The following is a 22,920-nucleotide window of genomic DNA, read 5'->3' on the forward strand; positions in this document are numbered from 1 at the left end:
CATATTCTGACTTTCTTCAAGAATAATGATGAACGTATTTAAAGCAAAAATCTTTCCAACACATATTTCGAGAAAGATATAAGCGAGTTAAACTCAGCTCGAAATATCAAATGTGTATAATAAAAAGTCTATATAGCTATACGACTTAATCTCAATAGGAGATAGAATAGAATATACTTCTGAGTGATAGATGAGTTCAAGTCTCCACATACCTTTTGTTGATGAAGTTCCTCCAAGCACCCCTTAGTAGATCTTCGTCTTCAATCGATGAACTCCATGAAGTCTAAAGCTCAACTATACATTCTATCCTAATCCGAGACATAACTATAAGTAGACTAGAAATCAAGACTTATAGTTTTAACAACTAAACTTGACAAACAAGCTTGATATAGCAACGCTTGCGAGTTCGACTGAGCAATGCTCTAACACTTACAACAAAAAATTTGCCATATACTGATTAGGATATTATCGTCCAAAACTTACAAATGACATACACTTACCTACTACAAGTTTAGATGTTATGATAGTCAGGAAGTATCATGAGTCAAGATACTAGTTTTGCATGGATGAATAACAATGCCTCTTTTATTTTCTCTACTAAGGCTTATTTGCACGTTTTTGTCTACTCAGATTTCAGTGTTATACACGATTAAGCCTATGGATTAGAAACTAGTGGCACTTGGAATGAAAAATATATTACCATGCTTTGTAACTTCTTAGTTCTTAAATGTTACTTCTTTACGTTCACTTAAACCAGTCTATGGGTTCTTTAATGCATGCTGACTTTGTTTAAGGGTGGATCATTCTCATTAGTAATTGCAGTTTCTACCATTTTAAGCTTTAGGAATTGTGTTTCAATTTTTAACGAGGTTATTTTTTTTAAAACACCGGGCTAAGGTGTGTCAAAAAGTAAAACAAAATTGCTCAAACAAGCATATATATAATAATTAAACATCTTTATTGCAAATTAAATACATGGATCTTCCAACATATTTAAAAGAAATAATAACCACCACAATAGAAAGGTAATAGTTATATAAAAAAAAAAGTAAAATAAAAAACAAACAAATAAGGAAGCACTCTCCAAAGGAAGATGTTGGTTTGTTTTGCACAGTACGTTACCATAAGGTCACATGGGATCATTTCGTTGAACTCCTTAGCAATTCAACCCTCCATGTAGAATAAAGCTCAAAGAACACGAATTCTAATTGAGGTACCAATAAGTAACCTTGGAGGCTATGGATTTTCAAAATAAACAAATTAATAAAGAACCAATGCTGGTGCAGCGAATTGGTCTTGGATTTCTAGGAGTGCAAAAATGGTGGGAATGAATAGCGGAGTTACAGATTTCTAATAGTATGAAGGTGTTTCTGTTGGTGGTGGTGGAGATGGGTAAACATATTTAGAGGAAACATATGCTGGTGGTGGAGATGAGTAAGTGTATTTAGGGGCAACATATGCCGGTGGTGGTGGAGATGAGTAACTGTATTTAGGGGCAACATATGCTGGTGGTGGTGGGGATGAGTAAACATATTTAGGTGCAACCTTAGGTGAAGGTGGAGGGGGAGATAGGTAGTAGTATGATGGTAGTAGTGGGGATGAGTAAGCATACTTAGGGGCGACATATGCTGGTGGTGGTGGGGATGAGTAGACATATTTAGGAGCTACGTAAGCTGGCGGTGGGGGTGATGAGTACACATATTTAGGAGGTGATGGGTAAACTTTAGGAGCGACGTAAGCTGGTGGTGGGGGTGATGAGTAGACATATTTAGGAGGTGATGGTGATGGGTAAACTTTGGGAGCGACGTAAGCTGGTGGTGGTAGGATGAGTAGACATATTTGGGAGATGATGGGTAAACTTTGGAAGCGACGTAAGATGGTGGTGGTGGTGATGAGTACACATATTTAGGAGCTACGTAAGCTGGTGGTGGGGGTGATGAGTAAACATATTTGGGAGGAGATAGTGATGGATAGAATTTGGGAGTGACGTAAGCTGGTGGTGGTGGTGATGAGTAAACATTTTTAGGAGGGGATGGTGATGGGTAAACTTCTGGAGCAACGTATGCTGGTGGTGGGGGTGATGAGTAGACATATTTAGGAGGTGATAGTGATGGGTAAACTTTGAGAGAGACTTAAGTTGGTGGTGGAGGAGATGAGTATACGTATTTAGGAAGTGATGGTGATGGGTATACCTTTGGAGCGACGTAAGATGGTGGTGGTGGTGATGAGTAAACATATTTAGGAGCTACATAAGCTGGTGGTGGGGGAGATGAGTAAACATATTTAAGAGGTGATGGTGATGGGTATACCTTTGGAGCGACGTAAGCTGGTGGTGGTGGTGATGAGTAGATATATTTAGGAGGTGATGGTGATGGGTATACCTTTGGAGCGACGTAAACTGGTGGTGGTGATGAGTAAACATATTTGGGAGGTGATGGTGATGGGTAGATTTTGGGAGCAACGTAAGATGGTGGTGGTGGTGACGAGTAAACATATTTAGGAGGTGATGGAGATGGGTAAACCTTTGGGGCGACATAAGATGGTGGCGGTGGTGATGAGTATGTATACATAGGAGCTACGTAATATGGTGGTGGAGGTGATGAGTAAACATACTTAGGAGGTGATGGTGATGGGTATACTTTGGGAGCGACGTAAGATGGTGGTGGTGGTGATGAGTAGACATATTTTGGAGCTACGTAAGATGGTGATGGGGGTGATGAGTAAACATATTTAGGAGGTGGCGGTGATGGATAGACTTTGGGAGCGACGTAAGCTGGTGGTGGTGGTGATGAGTAAACTTATTTAGGAGGGGATGGTGATGGGTAGACTTTGGGAGCAATATAGGCTGGTGGTGGTGATGATGAATAGACATATTTAGGAGCAACGTAGGATGGTGGTGGAGGTGATGAGTAAACATATTTATGAGGTGATGGTGATGGGTAAACTTTGGGTGCGACGTAAGCTAGGGGTAGTGGTGATGAATAAACATATTTAGGAGGTGATGGTAATGGGTAAACTTTTGGGGCAACATAAGCTGGTGGTGGTGGTGATGAGTATGTATACTTAGGAGCTACATAAGATGGTGACGGGGGTGATGAGTATGTATATTTAGGAGCTACGTAAGCTGGTGGTGGCGGTGATGAATAAACATACTTAGGAGGTGATGGTGATGGGTATACTTTTGGAGCGACGTAAGTTGGTGGTGGAGGTGATGAGTAGACGTATTTAGGAGGTGATGGTGATGGGTATACCTTTGGAGCGACGTAAGCTGGTGGTGGTGGTGATGAGTAAACATATTTAGGTGCAACGTAAGCTGGTGGTGGGGGTGATGAGTAAACATATTTAGAAGGTGATGGTGATGGGTATACCTTTGGAGCAACGTAAGCTGGTGGTGGTGGTGATGAATATACGTATTTAGGAGGTGATGGTGATGGGTTACCTTTGGAGAGACGTAATCTGGTGGTGGTGGTGATGAGTAAACATATTTAGGAGCTACGTAAGCTGGTGGTGGGGGTGATGAGTATCATATTTAGGAGGTGATGGTGATGGGTATATTTTGGGAGCGACGTAAGCTGGTGGTGGCGGTGATGAGTAAACATATTTGGGAGGTGATGGTGATAGGTAAAATTTTGGGGCAACATAAGCTGGTGGTGGTGGTGGTGATGAGTACGCATATTTTGGAGCTACGTAAGCTGGTGGTGGGGGTGATGAGTACACGTATTTAGGAGGTGATGGTGATGGGTAGACTTTGGGTGCGACGTAAGCTGGTGGTGGAGGTGATGAGTATACATAATTAGGAGGCGACGGTGATGGGTAAACTTTGGGAGCAGGGTAAGCTGGTGGTGGTGTTGATGAGTAAACATATTTGGGAGGAGATGGTGATGGATATACTTTGGGAGCGACATAAATTGGTGGTGGTGGTGATGAGTAGACATATTTTGGAGCTACATAAGCTGGAGGTGGAGGTGATGAGTATACATCTTTTGGAGCTTCGTATGCCGGCGCTGATGGTGATGGGTAGACTTTTGGAACTACGTAAGCTGGAGGAGGTGGTGAGTATACTTCCTTAGGTGCTTTGTAAGCTAGGGGTGGAGACGATGAGTAGGCAATTTTAGGAGCCACTTCTTCATAAGGAGGGGGTGGGGAAGTAAAGTTGTATTCTGGTTTTGGTAAAGCTACTTCAATGGTAGCATCCACAATTGGTTTTGGAGTTTCTTTTTCTGGAGTGTATGGCTCATACTCGGCCATTAGAACATTGGCTAATAAGCATATAGCCAATGCATAGACTAGGCAAGGCAAGAGCCGTGCCATGGTGAGAGAAGGGGAAAACCGTTAAAGAGGAAGAAGAGAGAATTCAGGTATGTATAGACGAGAATGTTTGGCTTATTTTGAGAACTGATCTCAAACCCCTTTATATAGATAACTATAACATGCATTACTAGAAAGTATTATATTGTTTACTAGTGCTTTGTCACGTATATTGCATATTTCAACGGGCCGAGTCATGCAAGGATGTTAGTAGTTGAGCTTTTATATTCCCAGCAACGTGGTGGGATGTTTGTGAAATTTCAATAATATAGCACGACTTTGGAGTTTCAACCATCAATGAACCCATGACTTTAAGTCTGCATGCTTCATTCATTTGCTGCCTCAGCAACGTGTATTACCTGTGATTAATTTAGACGAAGAAAATGCATATTATTTTTCCTTCAATAGTCCATTGGGTTCACAAATTTTGGTGCCCGCTAATCATTTTTATTTTAATATACTCGTAGAATATATCAAAATGGTACTCCTGTGTTTCTTGCACATGAAACCAGCTTATTATTTTGGAACGAAGGAGTTGTAAATTAGAATTCAGGACAGCACACATACGAATTTCTTTTCTGGCTGTTTATAGTTTTCGATTTCTTTTCCTATCTCTAAGCGATTCAACATTGTGACTCCACTTTTACAGCAGCTTCTGTTATTTTTGCATTATTGTCTTTTTTTTTAAGAAAATTATTGGTAATGAGTGATGTTTTAGGTCGATGGGCTACTAACAGCTGGATAATCATGCTGGTAAGACTGGTAAGAGTACTGGGACTATACACAAGAGCTTTGGCAAGCCTTGTTTGCAAACCCTGCTGACCGATGGGACACTACCAGACTTCAAACATAAGCATAATGGGTTGAGGCGCAGTACAATCCACTGGCAGTGCTGGACAATGCAATGGTTAAGTTTCTATGACCAAAATTTCAATCACCATCTTCATTTCTTATTAGGGTTTCATTTCAGTCACTATTTTTTGCTTAAACCCTAGTTTAGTTTTATTGAATTGCTCTGATGCCAATCCATTCGATGTCTTTATATCTATTCAAACAATCTGGAAGATCTGGTAATTTGCTCACTGGGAATAGTTCTGACAGTAATAACACTGGAAGCTTTTTGACTAGAAGTAATTCAGATTGGAATTCCTTAGCTCAAACTATGGTAAAATTGAATTCTTCTATTGTTGAAGCAATTATGCGGAAATGTTCTTCAGATCGATCATTGCTGCTCTTCAACCTGATTATAGACATAGTCCATTGTTGTAGAATAATGCTAGTAAATTGTTTGAACAGAAGCCGAAAAATACCTTCTTGTTGTTTTAGATAGTTATAGAAATGAGGTCTGTTTGGTTTCTGTTAAGACATTTGAGATGATTTTTAATCTATGTAAAGAAGCTAAGCTTGCTGGAGAATCCTTAATGGTGTTGAGAAAATGGGGAATTTAAATTTTGACCCGATACAACTACTTATAATCCTGATGTCATTACATACACTTCTGTGATACAAAGTTTTTGTGAGCAAAGTAGGGCAAGTGAGGCTCTTCGAATTTTGGAACTAATGGGTAGCCAAGGTTGACCTGCAAATCATATTACAGTTAGTACTTTGATCGAAGGTCTATGTAACGAGGGCCTTATAGACAAAGCTTATTAGCTGATTGGCAAAGTGGTTGCAGATGGAAGCGTTGCACTTGAGGGTGTTACAGTTACTCTTCCAGCAGATGCTGGCAAGTGGAATTAGGCCTGGTGCATCCATTTCTTTCATTAAGCAACTTTGTTTACAGGAACAGTTCTTGAGGCACTGGACTGGTACAGTAAGACGCAAAAGAAAGATTTACTCAACATATGTTGATTCAGATATTTATTCGACTCTTTTAATTGAGCTTTCTCAAAAAGGTCATCTGGTGGAAGCTGCAAATGTGGTTAGTGTAATGGTTGAGAAGAGGATCCAATTGAAAGCTCCTTATCTTGATAATATAGCTGTGCTCCTCAGTAGAATTGGTGAAAAAGAGCTTGATCAGCAGTTGATGAGTTTGAAGTGAAACCGATGTGGAGCTTTATGAAATCTTTTGTAGTCCGATCCATATTTTCTTCTTTAGCATTACTGTTTAGACAGAATTGCAAGCCAAAAGCATAACTCTTACAGATAAAAATTAAGTTGCAGAGCTCAAGCATCAGGAGCCAAGCCTTGGGAACATCTATAAAAACAAGACTATCATTCCTGGTAAAGGAATGCTGAGGTATTCCTTCACCTTTCTTTATTTTGAGTTTAATATGAGCATCTTCAACGCCGTTTCTCCTCTTCATTTTCTGCCACCGTTGTTCTTGCTACTGGCATTCTCTAAATCTACATTGTCAACCATGATGTGACTGGTATCCTGGCATAATGAACTGTTGATTAATATTTCCAGGACTTTAAGCAACCAAGTCCTTGACTTTCTCGTGTTTGTAGTTTTTGAACCCCTCATGATGCCTACAAAACTTAAACTGGGTGACAAACGAAGTCACCGCGTTGTTTTAATTCTCTGTTTTAGCATTCGTGAACTGTCATGCTGCAACTATACAAAGATGATGTATGTTTCTTAAGAGAACTCATGTAACTATACTAACATTTTCCATATTAGAAATACTGGTTTCTCTGCTCGGTGACATGTGACTCCTATTCTGAAACCTGAACCTTTGAAGCACCAAGTTTCAGTAACTTATCAGTGAATGTTAACTTACAAAGTAGTAGTTTATCAGACAAGATAAGCAGATTCGAGATGGTACGGATCAATTTAGTGAGTTTGAAGTTGTATAACTATCAAATGTGAAAAAGTTGATTGTCTTAAGCTTCCGTGGGATTGGCTAGAGCCTCATAAAATCAAAAGAAGGTACATATGAAAGGCGAACGAATCCAAACACCTTAGGGATTTTATTCCAAAACTTTTTACTGAGATGCCCTCGAAAACGGAGGTATTCAGATCCAGGGAAGGCTTTCTCATGAGAAGAAAATAAGAATAAAATAATAGCTTTTTAAGCTGTCTTTGAAGGTGTTTTTTAACCACTTTTTGTAGATCCGTAAGATTTCAAGATTTTATCGAAGTTTAATACTCGAATATTTATCGAAGAATGATAAATCTTCACTAGGGAGTGGGATCTGTCTCTTTACTCTTAGATCCGATCCTCTAACGAATATCTAAAGAAAAATGCTGATGAAATAGCAAACACAATTAACAAAAATCGAGAGCTTTTTGGTCCCTGTTTTTAGCGCCAAACTGTGACTACTATTTTTCCTATACTCTACGTAATATGAACAGCTCAGAGAATTAAATACTAAGTAGTATGGATACCTCAATTGAAATGATACTGCTGAGTAAATAAAAGATACGTTCGAAATGAGATATGCTCAGAAGATCATATATTAAGTAAGTAAGGATACTTCGCAAGAGCAGATGCTAAGAAAACAAAGTTATGTCTGTAATACAGAGCCGGTAAGCAAATAAGTTAAATAAAGAGATATCTCAGATGAACAGATAACTCAGAAAACAGAGATAACTCAATAAATAAACAGCTAAGTGAGAAGATAATGTAAGTGCAACTAAGTTAACAGACCACACGAGAGATTACGTGGTTCGGTTAATTCTAACCTACGTCCACGGGTAAAGATGGAAAGTTTATTGATGATCTTGGTACAAACGGGTAAAAGAACTCCAATAAAGAGAGTACGAAGCTCCTAAAATAAAAAGAGTAAAGAGAGAGCCTTTCCCTGATTCCTAACCAACCCAAATTGTCCTCCTCTAAGAGAAGATAATCATGAGTATTTATAGATCTCTTTGTATCTGGGATATCTTTGTTGTCTTTAGTTCCATCGAGATATGATGGTCCCTGATCAAACCGGTACCTTCGTTAGCCGTTCATCATCTCCAATCAGACCATGCCACCTTAATTTTCTCCATGTGCCATCGTGAATTGTGAATCCTTCGTACAAGTTGTACATTCGTTGGCCGCATACCTTCCCCAGTCAGAGGATGCCACGTACTCTGATCCCATGTGGTTGAAGACCACGCCTTCCCTTTAAATGTTGTACAGACTGCTCAGCTGCCTATGTCAAACAGGCACACCCACGTGCCTATATTATAGCCTATTGCTTAACAATTAAGCACTCTTGGTAGTGTTGTGGTGTATTCGTTGTAGTATACTTTGCTACTCCCACCTTTAATAGTGCGCTACACGTTGATGGAGATAACTTTATAACTAAGCAGTCTAAAAAGCGATGTAGTGTGTGTTGTTATAACATAATAAGTTGCTCCACCTTTAATGTTATGCCACATGGCACAGTAGATTTTTGGTACTCACAATGGTGATGAGTAAACTTTGTGAGCGACGTAAGCTGGTGGTAGTGGTGATGAGTAAATACATTTGGGAGGTGATGGTGATGGGTAAACTTTGGGAGCGACTGGTGGTGGTGATAAATAAACATATTTAGGATTTGCATACGTTGGTGGTGGTGGTGATGAGTAAGCATATTTAGGAAGGGTTGGTGATGGGTAGACTTTTTGAGCAACATAAGCAGGGAAGAAAATGAGCTCGAGGATTTTTGCTGAAAGAGTCTGTACCATCCTCAAGTCCTTTGGGTTGGGTGCGGCTGTGTAAGTAAGAGCAGACCTTCTCGGAGGCCCTTACTTGAAACTGGTGAAGATTTTCTATCATTGCACTTCATTTCCTGCATCTGTAGTTGACCATTTTCATATCGTATAAAGCAGAACTTGAAACAGAGTTTACATTTCCTGGATGCAATTACCTGAATTTTAATTGATTAAACAATCTTATAACAGTAGTTATCATTTCGTGATTGAAGTATAAGCATTTTAGAAAATTTCGTTGGTTTACAAATGAGTTTATGTTACACCAACCGCGGAATCATAGTGTAAGAATTAGTTAGTATTGTTAGCAACTTATGTAGAAGTTCAAGTATGATCAGGATTAGAAGTTGTGGTGCTTACAGCAGAATTTTTGCCCTATACTGATTAGGATATTATCGTCCAAAACTTACAAAAGACGTACATTTACCTACTACAAGTTTAGATGTTATGATAGTCATGAAGTATCTTGAGCTAAGATAATTGTTTTGCAGGTATGAATAACAATGTCTTTTTTATTTTCTCTACTAAGGCTTATTAATTTGCATGTTGTTGTCTACTCAAATTTAAGTGTAATACATACTCCAATTTTTGCAGGCATGCCAATCCAGACTTCCCCATTAATCCTATGGATCAGAAACTAATGGCACTTGGGATCATATAGTGTAAATATCACTTCTTTACATTCACTTAGACCAGTCTATGGGATCTTTATCGAAATAATGAATGCTGAATTTGTTTAAGGGTAGATCATTGTCATTAGTAATTGCAACCTCTATAATTTTAAGCTTTAAGAATTGTGTTTTATTTTTTAATGAGGTTATTAGGTTAAAACACCAGGCTACGGTGTGGCGAAAAGAAAAAAATTGCTCAAACAAGCAGGTAAATAATTAAACATCTTTATTGCAAATTAAATACATGGAACTTCCAAGATATTTAAATGAAATAATAACCAACAGAACGGTAATAGTCATCCAAAAAAAGTAAAATAAAAAACAAACAAATAAGGAAGCACACTCCAAATGCAGATGTTGGTTTGTTTTGCACAGTACGTTACCAGAAGGTCGCAAGGGATCATTTCGTTGAACTCCTCTGCAATTCAACCCTCCATGTAGAATAAACTCAAAGAACGCAAATTATGATTCAGGTACCAATAAGTGACCTTGGAGGCTACGGATTTTCAAAATAAACAAACTAAGGAAGAACCAATCCCGGAGCAGCGAATTGGTCCTGTATTTTTAGTAGTGTGAAAAAGGTGGGAATGAATAAGGGAGTTACAAATTTCTAATAGTATGCAGGTGTTTCTGTTGGTGGTGGTGGAGATGGGTAAACATTTTTAGGGGCAACATATGCTGGTGGTGGTGGAGATGAGTAAGTGTATTTAGGGGAAACATATGCCGATGGTGGTGGAGATGAGTAAGTGTATTTAGGGGCAACATATGCCGGTGGTGGTGGGGATGAGTATACATATTTAGGTGCAGGTGGAGGGGGAGATAGGTAATAGTATGATGGTAGTAGTGGGGATGAGTAGGCATACTTAGGGGCGACATATGCTGGTAGTGGAGGGGATGAGTAGACATATTTAGGAGCTACGTAAGCTGGTGGTGGAGGTGATGAGTACACATATTTAGGAGATGATGGTGATGGGTATACTTTGGGAGCGACGTAAGCTGGTTGTGGTGGTGATGAGTAAACATATTTATGAGGTGATGGGTAAACTTTGGGAGCGACGTAAGCTGGTGGTGGTGGTGATGAGTAGACATATTTAGGAGGTGATGGTGATGGGTAAACTTTGGGAACTACGTAAGCTGGTGGTGGTGGTGATGAGTAGACATATTTGGGAGGTGATGGGTAAACTTTGGGAGCGACGTAAGCTGGTGGCGGTGGTGATGAGTACACATATTTAGGAGCTACGTAAGCTGGTGGTGGGGGTGATGAGTAAACATATTTAGGAGGAGATGGTGATGGATAGACTTTGGGAGCGACGTAAGCTGGTGGTGGTGGTGATGAGTAAACATATTTAGGAGGGGATAGTGATGAGTAAACTTTGGGAGCAACGTATGCTGGTGGTGGGGGTGATGAGTAAACATATTTAGGAGGTGATGGTGATGGGTAAACTTTGGGAGCGACGTAAGCTGGTGGTGGGGGTGATGAGTAGACGTATTTAGGAGGTGATGGGTATACCTTTGGAGCGACGTAAGCTGGTGGTGATGGTGATGAGTATACATATTTAGGTGTTACGTAAGCTTGTGGTGGGGGTGATGAGTAAACATATTTAGGAGGTGATGGGTATACCATTGGAGCGGCGTAAGCTGGTGGTGGTGGTGATGAATATACATATTTAGGAGGTGATGGTGATCGGTATACCTTTGGAGCAACGTAAGCTGGTGGTGGTGGTGATGAATAAACATATTTAGGAGCTACGTCAGCTGGTGGTGGAGGTGATGAGTAGACATATTTAGGAGGTGATGGTGATGGGTAGACTTTGGGAGCGATGTAAGCTGGTGGTGGTGGTGATGAGTAAACATATTTAGGAGGTGATGGTGATGGGTAAACTTTTGGGGCGACATAAGATGGTGGAGGTGGTGATGAGTATATATATTTAGGAGTTACGTAAGCTGGTGGAGGTGGTGATGAGTATGTATATTTAGGAGCTACGTAAGCTGGTGGAGGGGGTGATGAGTAAACATACTTAGGAGGTGATGGTGATGGGTATACTTTGGAAGCGACGTAAGATGGTGGTGGTGGTGATGAGTAAACATATTTAGGAGGGGATGATGATGGGTAGACTTTGGGAGCGACGTAGGTTGGTGGTGGTGGAGATAAATAGACATATTTAGGAGCAACGTAGGCTGGTGGTGGGGGTGATGAGTAAACATATTTAGGAGGTAGTGGTGATGGGTAAACTTTGGGTGCGACGTAAGCTGGGGGTGGTGGTGATGAGTATACATATTTAGGCGGTGATGGCGATGGGTAAACTTTTTGGGCGACATAAGCTGGTGGTGGCGGTGATGAATATGTATATTTAGGAGCTATGTAAGCTGGTGGTGGGGGTGATGAGTAAACATACTTAGGAGGTGATGGTGATGGGTATACTTTGGGAGCGACGTAAGCTGGTGTTGGGGGTGATGAGTAGACGTATTTAGGAGGTGATGGTGATGGGTATACCTTGGGAGCGACGTAAGATGGTGGTGGTGGTGATGAATAAACATATTTAGGTGCTACGTAAGCTGGTGGTGGGGGTGATGAGTAAACATATTTAGGAGGTGAGGGTGATGGGTATACCTTTGGAGCGACGTAAGCTGGTGGTGGTGGTGATGAGTATACGTATTTAGGAGGTGATGGTGACGGGTATAACTTTGGAGCAACGTAAGTTGGTGGTGGAGGTGATGAATAAACATATTTAGGAGCTTCGTAAGCTGGTGGTGGGGGTGATGAGTAAACATATTTAGGAGGTGATGGTGATGGGTAGACTTTGGGAGCGACGTAAGCTGGTGGTGGTGGTGATGAGTAAACATATTTAGGAGGTGATGGTGATGGGTAAACTTTTGGGGCGACAGAAGCTGGTGGTGGTGTTGATGAGTATGTATATTTAGGAGCTACATAAGCTGGTGGTGGGGGTGATGAGTACACGTATTTAGGTGGTGATGGTGATGGGTAGACTTTGGGTGCGATGTAAGTTGGTGGTGGTGGTGATGCGTAAACATATTTAGGAGGCGATGGTGATGGGTAAACTTTGGGAGCGACGTAAGCTGGTGGTGGTGGTGATGCGTAAACATATTTAGGAGGCGATGGTGATGGGTAAACTTTGGGAGCGACGTAAGCGGGTGGTGGTGGTGATGAGTAAACATATTTGGGAGGAGATGGTGATGGGTATACTTTGGGAGCCACATAAGCAGGCGGTGGTGGTGATGAGTAGACATATTTTGGAGCTACGTAAGCTGGAGGTGGAGGTGATGAATAGACTTCTTTAGGAGCTATGTATGCTGGTGGTGGTGGTGATGGGTAAACTTTTGGAGCTACATAAGCTGGAGGTGGGGGTGATGAGTAGACATATTTAGGAGTTACGTATGTTGGTGGTGATGGTGATGGGTAAACTTTTGGATCTACATAAACTGGAGGTGGGGGTGATGAGTAAACATATTTAGGAGGTGATGGTGATGGATAAACTTTTGGGGCGACATAAGCTAGAGGTGGAGTTGATGAGTAGACTTCTTTAGGAGCTACGTATGCTGGTGGTGGTGGTGATGGGTAAACTTTTGGAACTACATAAGCTGGAGGTGGGGGTGATGAGTAGACTTCTTTAGGAGTTACGTATGCTGGTGGTGATGGTGATGGGTAAACTTTTGGAGCTACATAAACCGGAGGTGGGGGTGATGAGTATACATCTTTTGGAGCTTCGTATGCTGGTGGTGATGGGTAGACTTTTGGAGCTACGGAAGATGGAGGAGGAGGTGATGAGTAAACTTCTTTTGGTGCTTTGTAAGCTGGGGGTGGAGGCGATGAGTAAGCAGTTTTAGGAGCCACTTCTTCATTAGGAGGGGGTGGGGAAGTATAGCTGTAATCTGGTTTTGGTAAAGCTACTTCAATGGTAGCATCCACAATTGGTTTTGGAGTTTCTTTTTCTGGAATGTATGGCTCATACTCAGCCATTACAACATTGGCCAATAAACATATAGCCAATGCATAGACTAGGCAAGGCAAGAGCCGTGCCATGGTGGGAGATGGGAAAACCCGTTTAAAGAGGAAGAAGAGAGTTTAGATTTATATAGACGAGAATGTTTGGCTTATTTTTAGAACTGATCTCAAACCCCTTTATATAGTAGATACTATAACATGCATTATTGGAAAGTATTATATTGCTAACGAGTGCTTTGTCACGTATATTGCATATCTCAATGGGCCGAGTCATGCAAGGATGTTAGTAGTTGAAATTTTATATTCCCGGCAACGTGGTGGGATGTCTGTGAAATTTCCATAATATAGCACGACTTTAGAGTTTCAACCATCAATGAACCCATAATAACTTTAAGTCTGCATGCTTCATTCATTTGCTGCCTCGGCAACGCGTATTACCTGTGATTAATTTAGACAACGAAAATGCATACCATTTTGCCTTCAATGGTCCATTGGGTGCACAAAATTTTGGTGTCCGCTAATAATTTTCGTTTTAATATCCTGGTAGAATATATCAAAATGGTAAATTAGAATTTACTCTGTCCTTTGCAGGACAGCACACTGCACTGCACACATATGCAAACTTCCTTTATGACTGTTTATAATTTTCTGATTTTTATATTTTATTTTATTTTTTGCTAAGCTTATACATTGATCGAATCAACATTGTGACTCCCACTATTACAGCAACTTCTATTATTTTTGCGTTATTGTCTTTTTTAAAGAAAATTATCGGTAATGAGTCATGCTTTTAGGTCGGTCGGGCAATTTTGCAAACCCTGCTGACCGATGGGATACTACCAGGAACCAGACTTCAAACATACGCATAATGGGTTGACGCAGAGTACAATCCACTAGCAATGGGTACGTTTCTGTGACCAAAATTTCAATCACCATTTTCATTTCTGATTATAGACATAGTCCATTGTTGTGCAGCAAAGCTCGCAAATTGTTTGAGCAAATGCCGAAAAAATCTTAATTGATGATAGTTATAGAAATGAAGGTTGTTTGGTTTCCGTTAAGACATTTAAGATGATTTTTAATCTATGTAAAGAAGCCTTAATGGTGTTGGAAAAGATGGGGGGATTTAAATTTCGACCCGATACAACTACTTATAATGCTGTTATTTTGCTTTTCAGTGAGATAGGGAAAATGGATTTGGCTAATTAATGAATGAAAGAAATGTGTTTGGTTGATCTTTATACTGATATGATGACTTATACTTCGATGATGAAGGGGTATTATAATGTTGATCAATTAGAGAATGCGTGTCAAATGCTTAAGGTTATGCAAACTCATGGATTGTTGCCCGAATGTTGTTGCTTATTCTACATTTCTTGATGGGGTTTGCAAGTACTGGAGGTTTTGACAAGGCATTGGAGTTGCTAGTTGAGATGGAAAGACTTGGCACCTGATGTCATTACATACACTCTGTGGTACAAAGTTTTTGTGAGCTAAGTAATGGGTAGCCAAGGTTGTGCTGCAAATCGTATTACAGTTAGTACTTTGATTAAAGGTCTATGCAATGAGGGCCTTATGACGAAGCTTATAAGCTGATTGACAAAGTTGTTGCAGATGGAAGCTTTACACTTGAAGTGTTGGAATATTTTCAACGCCACTAACCAAAGGGGGGTCCTGGGGGGCATCGCCCCCCAGGCTGTGGTCGACCTGACAGGTCAGGTCGTGGGGGTCCAGGGGAGACCGCCCCTGGTGGGGGTTTTTGAACTGAAGGTTTTATTTGGCCGATAAAAGCCTGTTCGAAAATTTCGAATCCAAAAGACACCATTGATGTCTGTTGATGAAGGAACCTGACGTTTCGTGAATAGAAACCTGTTGGCGAATAAAAAAACCTATTCCCAACAGGTGCAAAACCCTTTATAAATAGCTTCTCCCAGTTTCGTTTAACATATAAGAAAAATCAATCTGTTTTCTCTATTTCAAAAAAGCATCATCAGAAATCAGAAATCTCTTTGTGTGTTCTTGATTGAATCAAGGGGTACAAACCTTGAATTCAGTTTTCGTTGCAGGGCTTTCATTGTATCCTGAAGGCAATATTTCGCATACCTGTTGTAATCGCCAATTGTTATTGGTACAGTAAGACGCAAAAGAAAGATTTACTCAACATATGTTGATTCAGATATTTATTCTATTCTTTTAATTGAGCTTTCTCAAAAAGGTTTTCTGGTGGAAGCTGCAGATGTAGTTAGTGTAATGTTGAGAAGAGGATCCAATTGAAAGCTCCTTATCTTGATAATATAGCTGTCCTCCTCAGTAGAATTGGTGAAAAAGAGCTCGCTCAGCGTTTGATGAGTTTGAAGTGAAACCGATGTGGAGCTTTATGAAGTCTTTTGTAGTCCGATCCATATTTTCTTCTTCAGCGTTACTGGTTAGACAGAATTGCAAGCCAAAAGCATAACTCTTACAGAGAGAAACTAGGTCATACAAAAAATTTCAAAGCTCAAGCATCAGGAGCCAAGCCTTGGGAACATCTATAAAAACAAGACTATCATTCCTGGTAAAGGAATGCTCAGGTATTCCCTCACCTTTCTTTATTATGAGTTTAATATGAGCATCTTCAACGTCATTTCTCCTCTTCATTTTCTAGCCACCGTTGTTCTTGCTACTGGCATTCTCTAAACCTACATTGTCAACCCATGATGTGGCTGGTAACCTGGCATAATGAACTGTTGATTAATATTTCCAGGACTTCAAGCAACCAAGTCCTTGACTTTCTCGTGTTTGTAGTTTTTGAACACTCGTGATGCCTACAAAACTTAAACATGGTGACAAACGAAGTCACCGCGTTGTTTTAATTCTCTGTTTTAGCATTCGTGAACTGTCATGCTGCCCCTATACAAAGATGATGTATGTTTCTTAAGAGAACTCATGTAACTATACTAACATTTTCCATACTAGAAATACTGGTTTCTCTGCTCGGTGACATGTGACTCCTATTCTGAAACCTGAACCTTTGAAGCACCAAGTTTCAGTAACTTATCAGTGAAGGTTAACTTACAAAGTAGTAGTTTCTCAGACAAGATGAGCAGATTCGAGATGGTACGGATCAATTTAGTGAGTTTGAAGCTGTATAGCTATCAAATGTGCAAAAGTTGATTGTCTTAAGCTTATGTGGGATTAGCTAGAGCCTCCTAAAATCAAAAGAAGGTACATATGAAAGGTGAACGAATCCAAAAAGATACATAATACCCCTCTGCAATTGATAGGTCAATTTAGTGAGTATTTGTTTTCTTATACAGAATCTTTTCTTACTGTTGCATCAGCCCAATTCTTGTATGATGTTACCCTTTTTTAAAGTATGCCTTCTAAATATTTCTTTTCTTATAGGATCAGTCCAGTTCTTGTCTGATGTTACTCTTTTTTCTTCCGAAACATGGAATGATTCAATTTGACATGTTTTTATTCTGTAAAATTGTTCAACTTGAATGTTTAAACTCTTCCAGGCATTCCTTATTAGTCATTACAAATTACTGTTGGCATACTCTTCTGCCTATGCATGGATTAGTGTGTGCCCTGGGTAGACAAAAACTCATTGGGTCTGCATTTCTGATCCTTAACAACAACAATCAGAAACCCTGTACGGGATTTTAATGAACAATTCATGTATGACACATAATCGAAAACGTAAATGATTGTGACCATCTGACAACTAGTCCCCTCTTTATTCTAGTTTTTTGTTTCGTTAGTGACTTGAAGAATGCAACTGATAAATCTAGGAATGTAAGAAAGCTCAGATACAGACATTGTTTAACATGAACAGAACAGTACCTTAGAAGCCTTTTTCATTTAGGATAAAACAGAGCATTATGAGAAATCATGTTACATTAGGCAAATATTGAAAGGGAAAACACTGCAGTGCACTATAAAATTGGCGGTAATCTACAATTTCATCCTTAAAAAAAGAAAAATAGGTTTCCATAACAATAATAATAATCATTTTTGGGTTTAAAGCTTTGTGTCTTACTGTTTGAGATCCAAGTTTCTTAATAACCCCAGATTGACAGTTCCCAATCCATGTTTAATAATCACAAGGATGGTATGAAATGTTCCCGTCTGTAACTCATCCAGTGACACATTAACAATGGCTGGCTGCTTCAGTAAAAAAAGAAGCACGCCTCTGCCAGCTTGAAACCCAGCTGCAATTCTAAGCCCCTGAGGAGCTTAGAACTGTACAGAGGTACTGTAGGTCTGACCAAATGTCCAGTAAGACGGGATGACATTGTTGAAAGTACGGGTAACTCCGTCGGTAGTAGTGACCTTGTAGGACAGTGTTTGGCCATTGAGGTAGGAGTTGGATTGCCAATTAGCTCCCCAATTCCTGGACATTGGCATCCATTGACCATTCTTTGAACCCCTAATTTGCACTGACGCAATTGATCCAGCCCCTCCGACATTAGTGATCAAAACAAGTTCAAAGTAGTCTCTTCCATTGATTGTGAACCGAACCCCTCCCTTCTTCCTACATGGAACCCTGCAGCACAAACCCAGAAAATGTTAAGATTGTTCAAATAGATGATCCCACATTAGTGAGATTGAAGGCGGATACACTAGTAAGAAACAAGGATGGTTGGAAAAGATGAGAGAACAAAGTAACAAACCTGCGGTACTTGATTGGAACAATCCCTCCTCTGTAAATTGCAAATTTCTCCCATGCAGGTTGAGCCATATCAAAATGTTCGCGTGGTGGGTTGCACCATCCACCATTGTCACTTGCTTGAGCGAAATTGGGAGGACAAAAGTTAGTTGCAGTAATGGTAATATACTTTCCTTTTAAACACCACTCAGGGTCTTTTGGATAATCACAAGTCATCTGATAGCAATTTCCACATGAAGCCCCATCGTTAAACAAAGCAGTACTTAAAGCTGCCGTTCTTGTTCCATAACCAGTTCTGTATAAATTTCCATACCCACAAGCTCCCCCTGTATATCAACATCCAAAGATTCAGTCCCATTTCATATAAACCTAACCAGGAAAAGAAAACAAGAGAAACGAAAAGAAAATGAAAGCATTAGAAGAATGTATATACCCATTGTTCCCGAGGCATCGCTGCCGCCATAAAATGTAGCATGTGCATTTTTCCATGGACCAATTGCATATCCATCGACATGGAAAGACCCGTAACTCAACCCAAACACAATTACCAGTGAAAGAATCATGAGATTCATTTTCAGACTCAAAAAGTACTTAAGATTTAGGACAGAAGGAAGAGGAGAAGAAGAGGAAGATGGTGAAGAAGAAGAGTATGGCTTACTTACACTATGAGAAACGACTTTGTAGGTCTTTAAATAGGTGAAGGAAAATCAACTATGAAATGAAAAACAAGTACATGTGAGAAACTGCAAGTAGAAGAAATTTTTTTATTCTTTTGCCAATCAATTCCCTTGATATTACTACAACTGCAACTATTTCTATTAATTATCATCTCTGAGGTCACATTCAATTATTCTCACGTTCTCTTAACAACATGCCCACATGCTCAGACCCCTCCTCTATCACTCTCTCTAGACTCTAAGAGTCGTGGATGAATCAAATAACTATAGGACACCATTTGGGGGGGTGATGTGTGTGCCTGTGTGCTTTTGTTGCTATCCGATCTGCAAAAGGGAATTAATTGCATTCTGGCTTGGTTAGATGTGCATGATGCATATACATCCATCAGATCAGAATAATTTTTTTGCCTTGATTGAAGAAAGAGAGGGGAAATGGTACATCTCACATGGTCTTTTTTTTTGGGGACATTAATGATCTCTCCTACTATTATGAGCAAACAAAACCATAATTTATGCATCTACCTACCTGCACATGTCCATGAATATAATATTTTTTTATATACAGCAGTAGAATGTTGACGGTGTCTGAGTGACTTTTAGCTCGCTCAGCTTGTTTTTTAGTCATGACTTTGTCTGAATCTAACTCGTCTAACAGGAACTTACTTGTTTGATAATCTAGCATATCACTAAACATATGCACATTTGTCATTTCTTGCTAACCACCGTCTAGTACTATGTATATATACTAGTATATTATGTCTGATTCAGGGACTGGGATGATCGCGGGGACACCTGACCTCACAAGACTTTGGGATAGAGATCCTGCCAAAGGTGCCATGTACCTCTCTTCCAATATATATTTCGTGGAAGTATATGCCGGTTTACTTTTTTTGGTCGATGGATCATGGATGGAGCCATGGAGAGATGCTGAGGTGCACCAAATTTTTAGTTAGATTTTGATGTTTTTGCAGTATGAAGGTGCGGATTCGACGAACGAACTGTGCATCCGAATCAAATTCCAATAATGAGACAGCCAAAATTTAGATTTGTGGATGCATACTACTACTAGTATTATATTAGGTTTTTGGAGGAATTTATCGATCTGTCGAAGTTAGCGTGTGGCCCCTTAGATTGTGGTTGGTTTTAGTACAACATTTAGAAGGTACAAGTGTTGTTGAACCGTACTATGTACTTTGATTGATATATACAGTGTATAGAAATGAGTAAAAACAAATTTACTTGCGTATCCATTGCTGACGCATATGGTCTACATTTTTTTTTTATAAGAAAAGAGAAAAGATGCTCAAAAGAGCAACTTACTCCACAGTAACAACAGCATTGACGGCAACTGGGGTAAGACTAGCTCCAGGTTGACCTCTTAACAAAAGATCACAGTTATTACAGTTATTCTGAGTATCAAAGTTTGGAATGGACTGTAAAGCTGTCAAAAGTAAATGAAGATTAGGGCCTTTCCAGTTTAGGTTTTGGAGTAAGGTAGAGGAACTTAGGGGTGCACATACCCTACTCATATCCGTTATTTCTACCCTACCCGCCAATGATTTAATTGTATCCTACCCTACCCGCCATTGAACGGGTAGGGTGACGGTTAGAGATTTTCTTACCCACTATTAAATGGGTAGGGTGACGGGTGAAACCCGAAATTATCCTACCCTACCCGCCTACCCGCTAATATACTCAAATGACTGAGTAACCCTCGCATTGTTTTCATCTCCTGCCTATTTTTTTTCGTAATTTTGAAACATATCAGGGGTAAAAAGTGTGGTTTTTTCGCTTCCATATCTCTTTTCTTTTCCAAATCACAAATCGAAGAAAAGTCGAAACCCTTTCTCCCTGTTCTCAAATCAAACTCTGCTCCAAATCTAGCAGGAGAATCACTCAATTGAAATTTTCAACGAAACCCTTTCTTCTATCAATACCATCTTCATCTAAACTCGTCTTAAAACTCAGCTCCATCTCCACCTAACGAGTAAATTGAGGTTTGATTTTGTTGTGAACTTGTGAGAATTTTGATTGATTTATCTACTAATTTCATAATCTGCATGTTTGATTTTCGAAAGGGAAAACGGACTATTCTGAATCATTAACTCATTCTCATGATTTTACTCTTTGTTCATACACCCTCTTTTAAGGTTTGTTTCAATTATCAGCTAGTTCTTTGTTTAGGATTTGAAAGACTAGATTGAATTCTGTTTCGTTTCAGATAAAACTAATTAAGAGTTGGCTTGCAATTTTTAGTGGTTTCTAGAAAGAACTAAGAATTTTTTTCATTCAATTGTTGGTTGCAGCAGCAGCAAAAAAAACTTATCTGGAAGAACAAAGTGAAAAGAGAATGGAATAAAAGTTGACTGCTGAGGTAAATATCATTTCCATAAGACATAGTAGATGCTAGTTTTAGTATTGTATTTTAATGCCGACTTAACATTGAAAGAGTATTCAGTACAGACCATTTAATTTGAAGATCTGTTTCATCCCATGTGAAACCCAAAGATTTGAATAATGTTTCGAATGAAAGTCATTCTGTTGTCAATCCTCCTAATGCAACACATGATAACTTGTTATAATTCTGCAGGGGATATATAGTCTTGTTGGTACTTGTTATAATTCTGCAGGGGATATATGGTCCTGTTGGTATTTGAACATTTCAGTTGGCTAGTTGTGATATATAGTCATGTTGGTACTTGAAGTTGCATATCGAGCTTTGGGGGGTTGTATTGTACTTTCTTTTGTAATTTTAGATAATGTTGGCTAGTTTTGATATAGTCCTGTTGGTATTCGAAATTCAGTATCGTGCTATGGGGGGTTTTATTTACTACCTGTTGTTAAACAGAGATGTGGGAATGGTATGTATGATAATAGAATTGTTAAAGAATGAACTCCAGTAATATGTAATTCACAAGAAAGCAGAAGTTTTAGTGGCTTAGCGGTGCTTTAAACATCATATGTCTTGACCTCTTGCTGGTGAATTGCGTCTTTCTTCTTGTTGCTTTACGTTGCATATTATCTCGTTTTGCCTATTCTAGATTTGTTATCTCGTGGAGATCATCCCAGTTCTGTAATTCTGCTGCTACGTCATTCTTTTGGTTTTCTTAATAGTGGTTCCTTCTTCTCTTTGCTGCTGTTAATTTACTACCTGTTGTATGTATATATGGACAGGTCCTTCCCAAATTTATCTAATCCTGAAATTAGGGTATTCCCACTTTCTTCTCTCATATTTGTGATGAGCTAATGGATTACACCTATACTTTGTTTTTCACTTCCCCCTCCATTGTTTGCTTTCAACAACATGCACCAAAAGTGAAATCAACATGTTATGTTCTATCTTTTGTTGTACTCTGCATTTGGAAACTGCATTGAATATCTTGGGCATTTTTATGTTGAACTCTCCTCTGTTTTTATGTTGATTGGCTTCAACTGTTGTTATGCAGCTTTATTTGGTGATCTTAGTGCGTATTCCATCATCGTAGATGATGATTGAAGAAGGTCATATGAAGAGCTTTTGGTGGTGATACTCTTATTTGAAGAAAAAGGATGTCCACCTTTTCAAGGGTACTCTTATTTGATTCTCTTTGTTTCTTGAGACTACAAATGGCCTAGCAGGATGCTTTTGTTTGTTTATTTTTTCCTAGTTAGATTGGCACATATTGTTGTTGCAAGATTTTTTTTCTGTTTTATTGGAAAGCATATTATATTATTATGTATACAGAGTGAGTAGTAGTTGTTAACCAGATAGAAAAAAAAAAAGAAAAAAAAAACGGTTATACCCGCCACCCTATCCTACCCGACCCGCCAAATAATGGGTCGGGTAGGATCTTACCCGTTTAGTGGCCGGTAGGGTGGCGGGTAAAAAATTTCTTACCCGTCAGTTAGCGGATAGGGTGGCGAAATGGCCCATATCCTACCCACCCTACCCGTTGTGCAGCCCTAGAGGAACTGGATATCCTAGCTAATTTAGCAGCATTGTTGGGTTGTTGTGGAGCTAGTTTAATTATTCTTCCCAAGACAAA

General features: G+C 39.5%; 3 protein-coding genes and 2 pseudogenes across 3 annotated transcripts; 2 read left to right on the forward strand and 3 right to left on the reverse strand.

Moving 5' to 3' along the window:
• Positions 1-1,080: 1,080 nt before the first annotated feature.
• LOC113330516 lies at positions 1,081-4,365 on the reverse strand (annotated as a pseudogene).
• Positions 4,366-5,341: 976 nt separating this feature from the next.
• On the forward strand, positions 5,342-6,349 carry LOC113337966. Its single transcript, XM_026583521.1, has 2 exons — positions 5,342-5,473; positions 5,984-6,349. The coding sequence occupies exons 1-2, from the start codon at positions 5,342-5,344 to the stop codon at positions 6,347-6,349; spliced, it is 498 nt and encodes a 165-aa protein (XP_026439306.1).
• Positions 6,350-9,819: 3,470 nt separating this feature from the next.
• LOC113330522 (extensin-2-like) lies at positions 9,820-13,692 on the reverse strand. The gene has a single exon (XM_026577324.1). The coding sequence runs from the start codon at positions 13,643-13,645 to the stop codon at positions 10,214-10,216; it is 3,432 nt and encodes a 1,143-aa protein (XP_026433109.1). The 5' UTR covers positions 13,646-13,692; the 3' UTR covers positions 9,820-10,213.
• A 991-nt stretch (positions 13,693-14,683) lies between these two features.
• LOC113338046 lies at positions 14,684-16,132 on the forward strand (annotated as a pseudogene).
• Positions 16,133-17,377: 1,245 nt separating this feature from the next.
• Positions 17,378-18,960, reverse strand: LOC113291265 (expansin-A11-like). The gene is made up of 3 exons (XM_026540817.1): positions 18,652-18,960; positions 18,223-18,544; positions 17,378-18,095 (listed from the first exon to the last, which is right to left on the reverse strand). Exons 1-3 carry the CDS (start codon positions 18,788-18,790, stop codon positions 17,786-17,788), a joined length of 771 nt encoding a protein of 256 aa, XP_026396602.1. The 5' UTR covers positions 18,791-18,960; the 3' UTR covers positions 17,378-17,785.
• Positions 18,961-22,920: the final 3,960 nt, after the last annotated feature.

Source organism: Papaver somniferum, chromosome 1 (genome assembly GCF_003573695.1).
Source record: "Papaver somniferum cultivar HN1 chromosome 1, ASM357369v1, whole genome shotgun sequence".
NCBI classification, from domain to species: domain Eukaryota; kingdom Viridiplantae; phylum Streptophyta; class Magnoliopsida; order Ranunculales; family Papaveraceae; genus Papaver; species Papaver somniferum.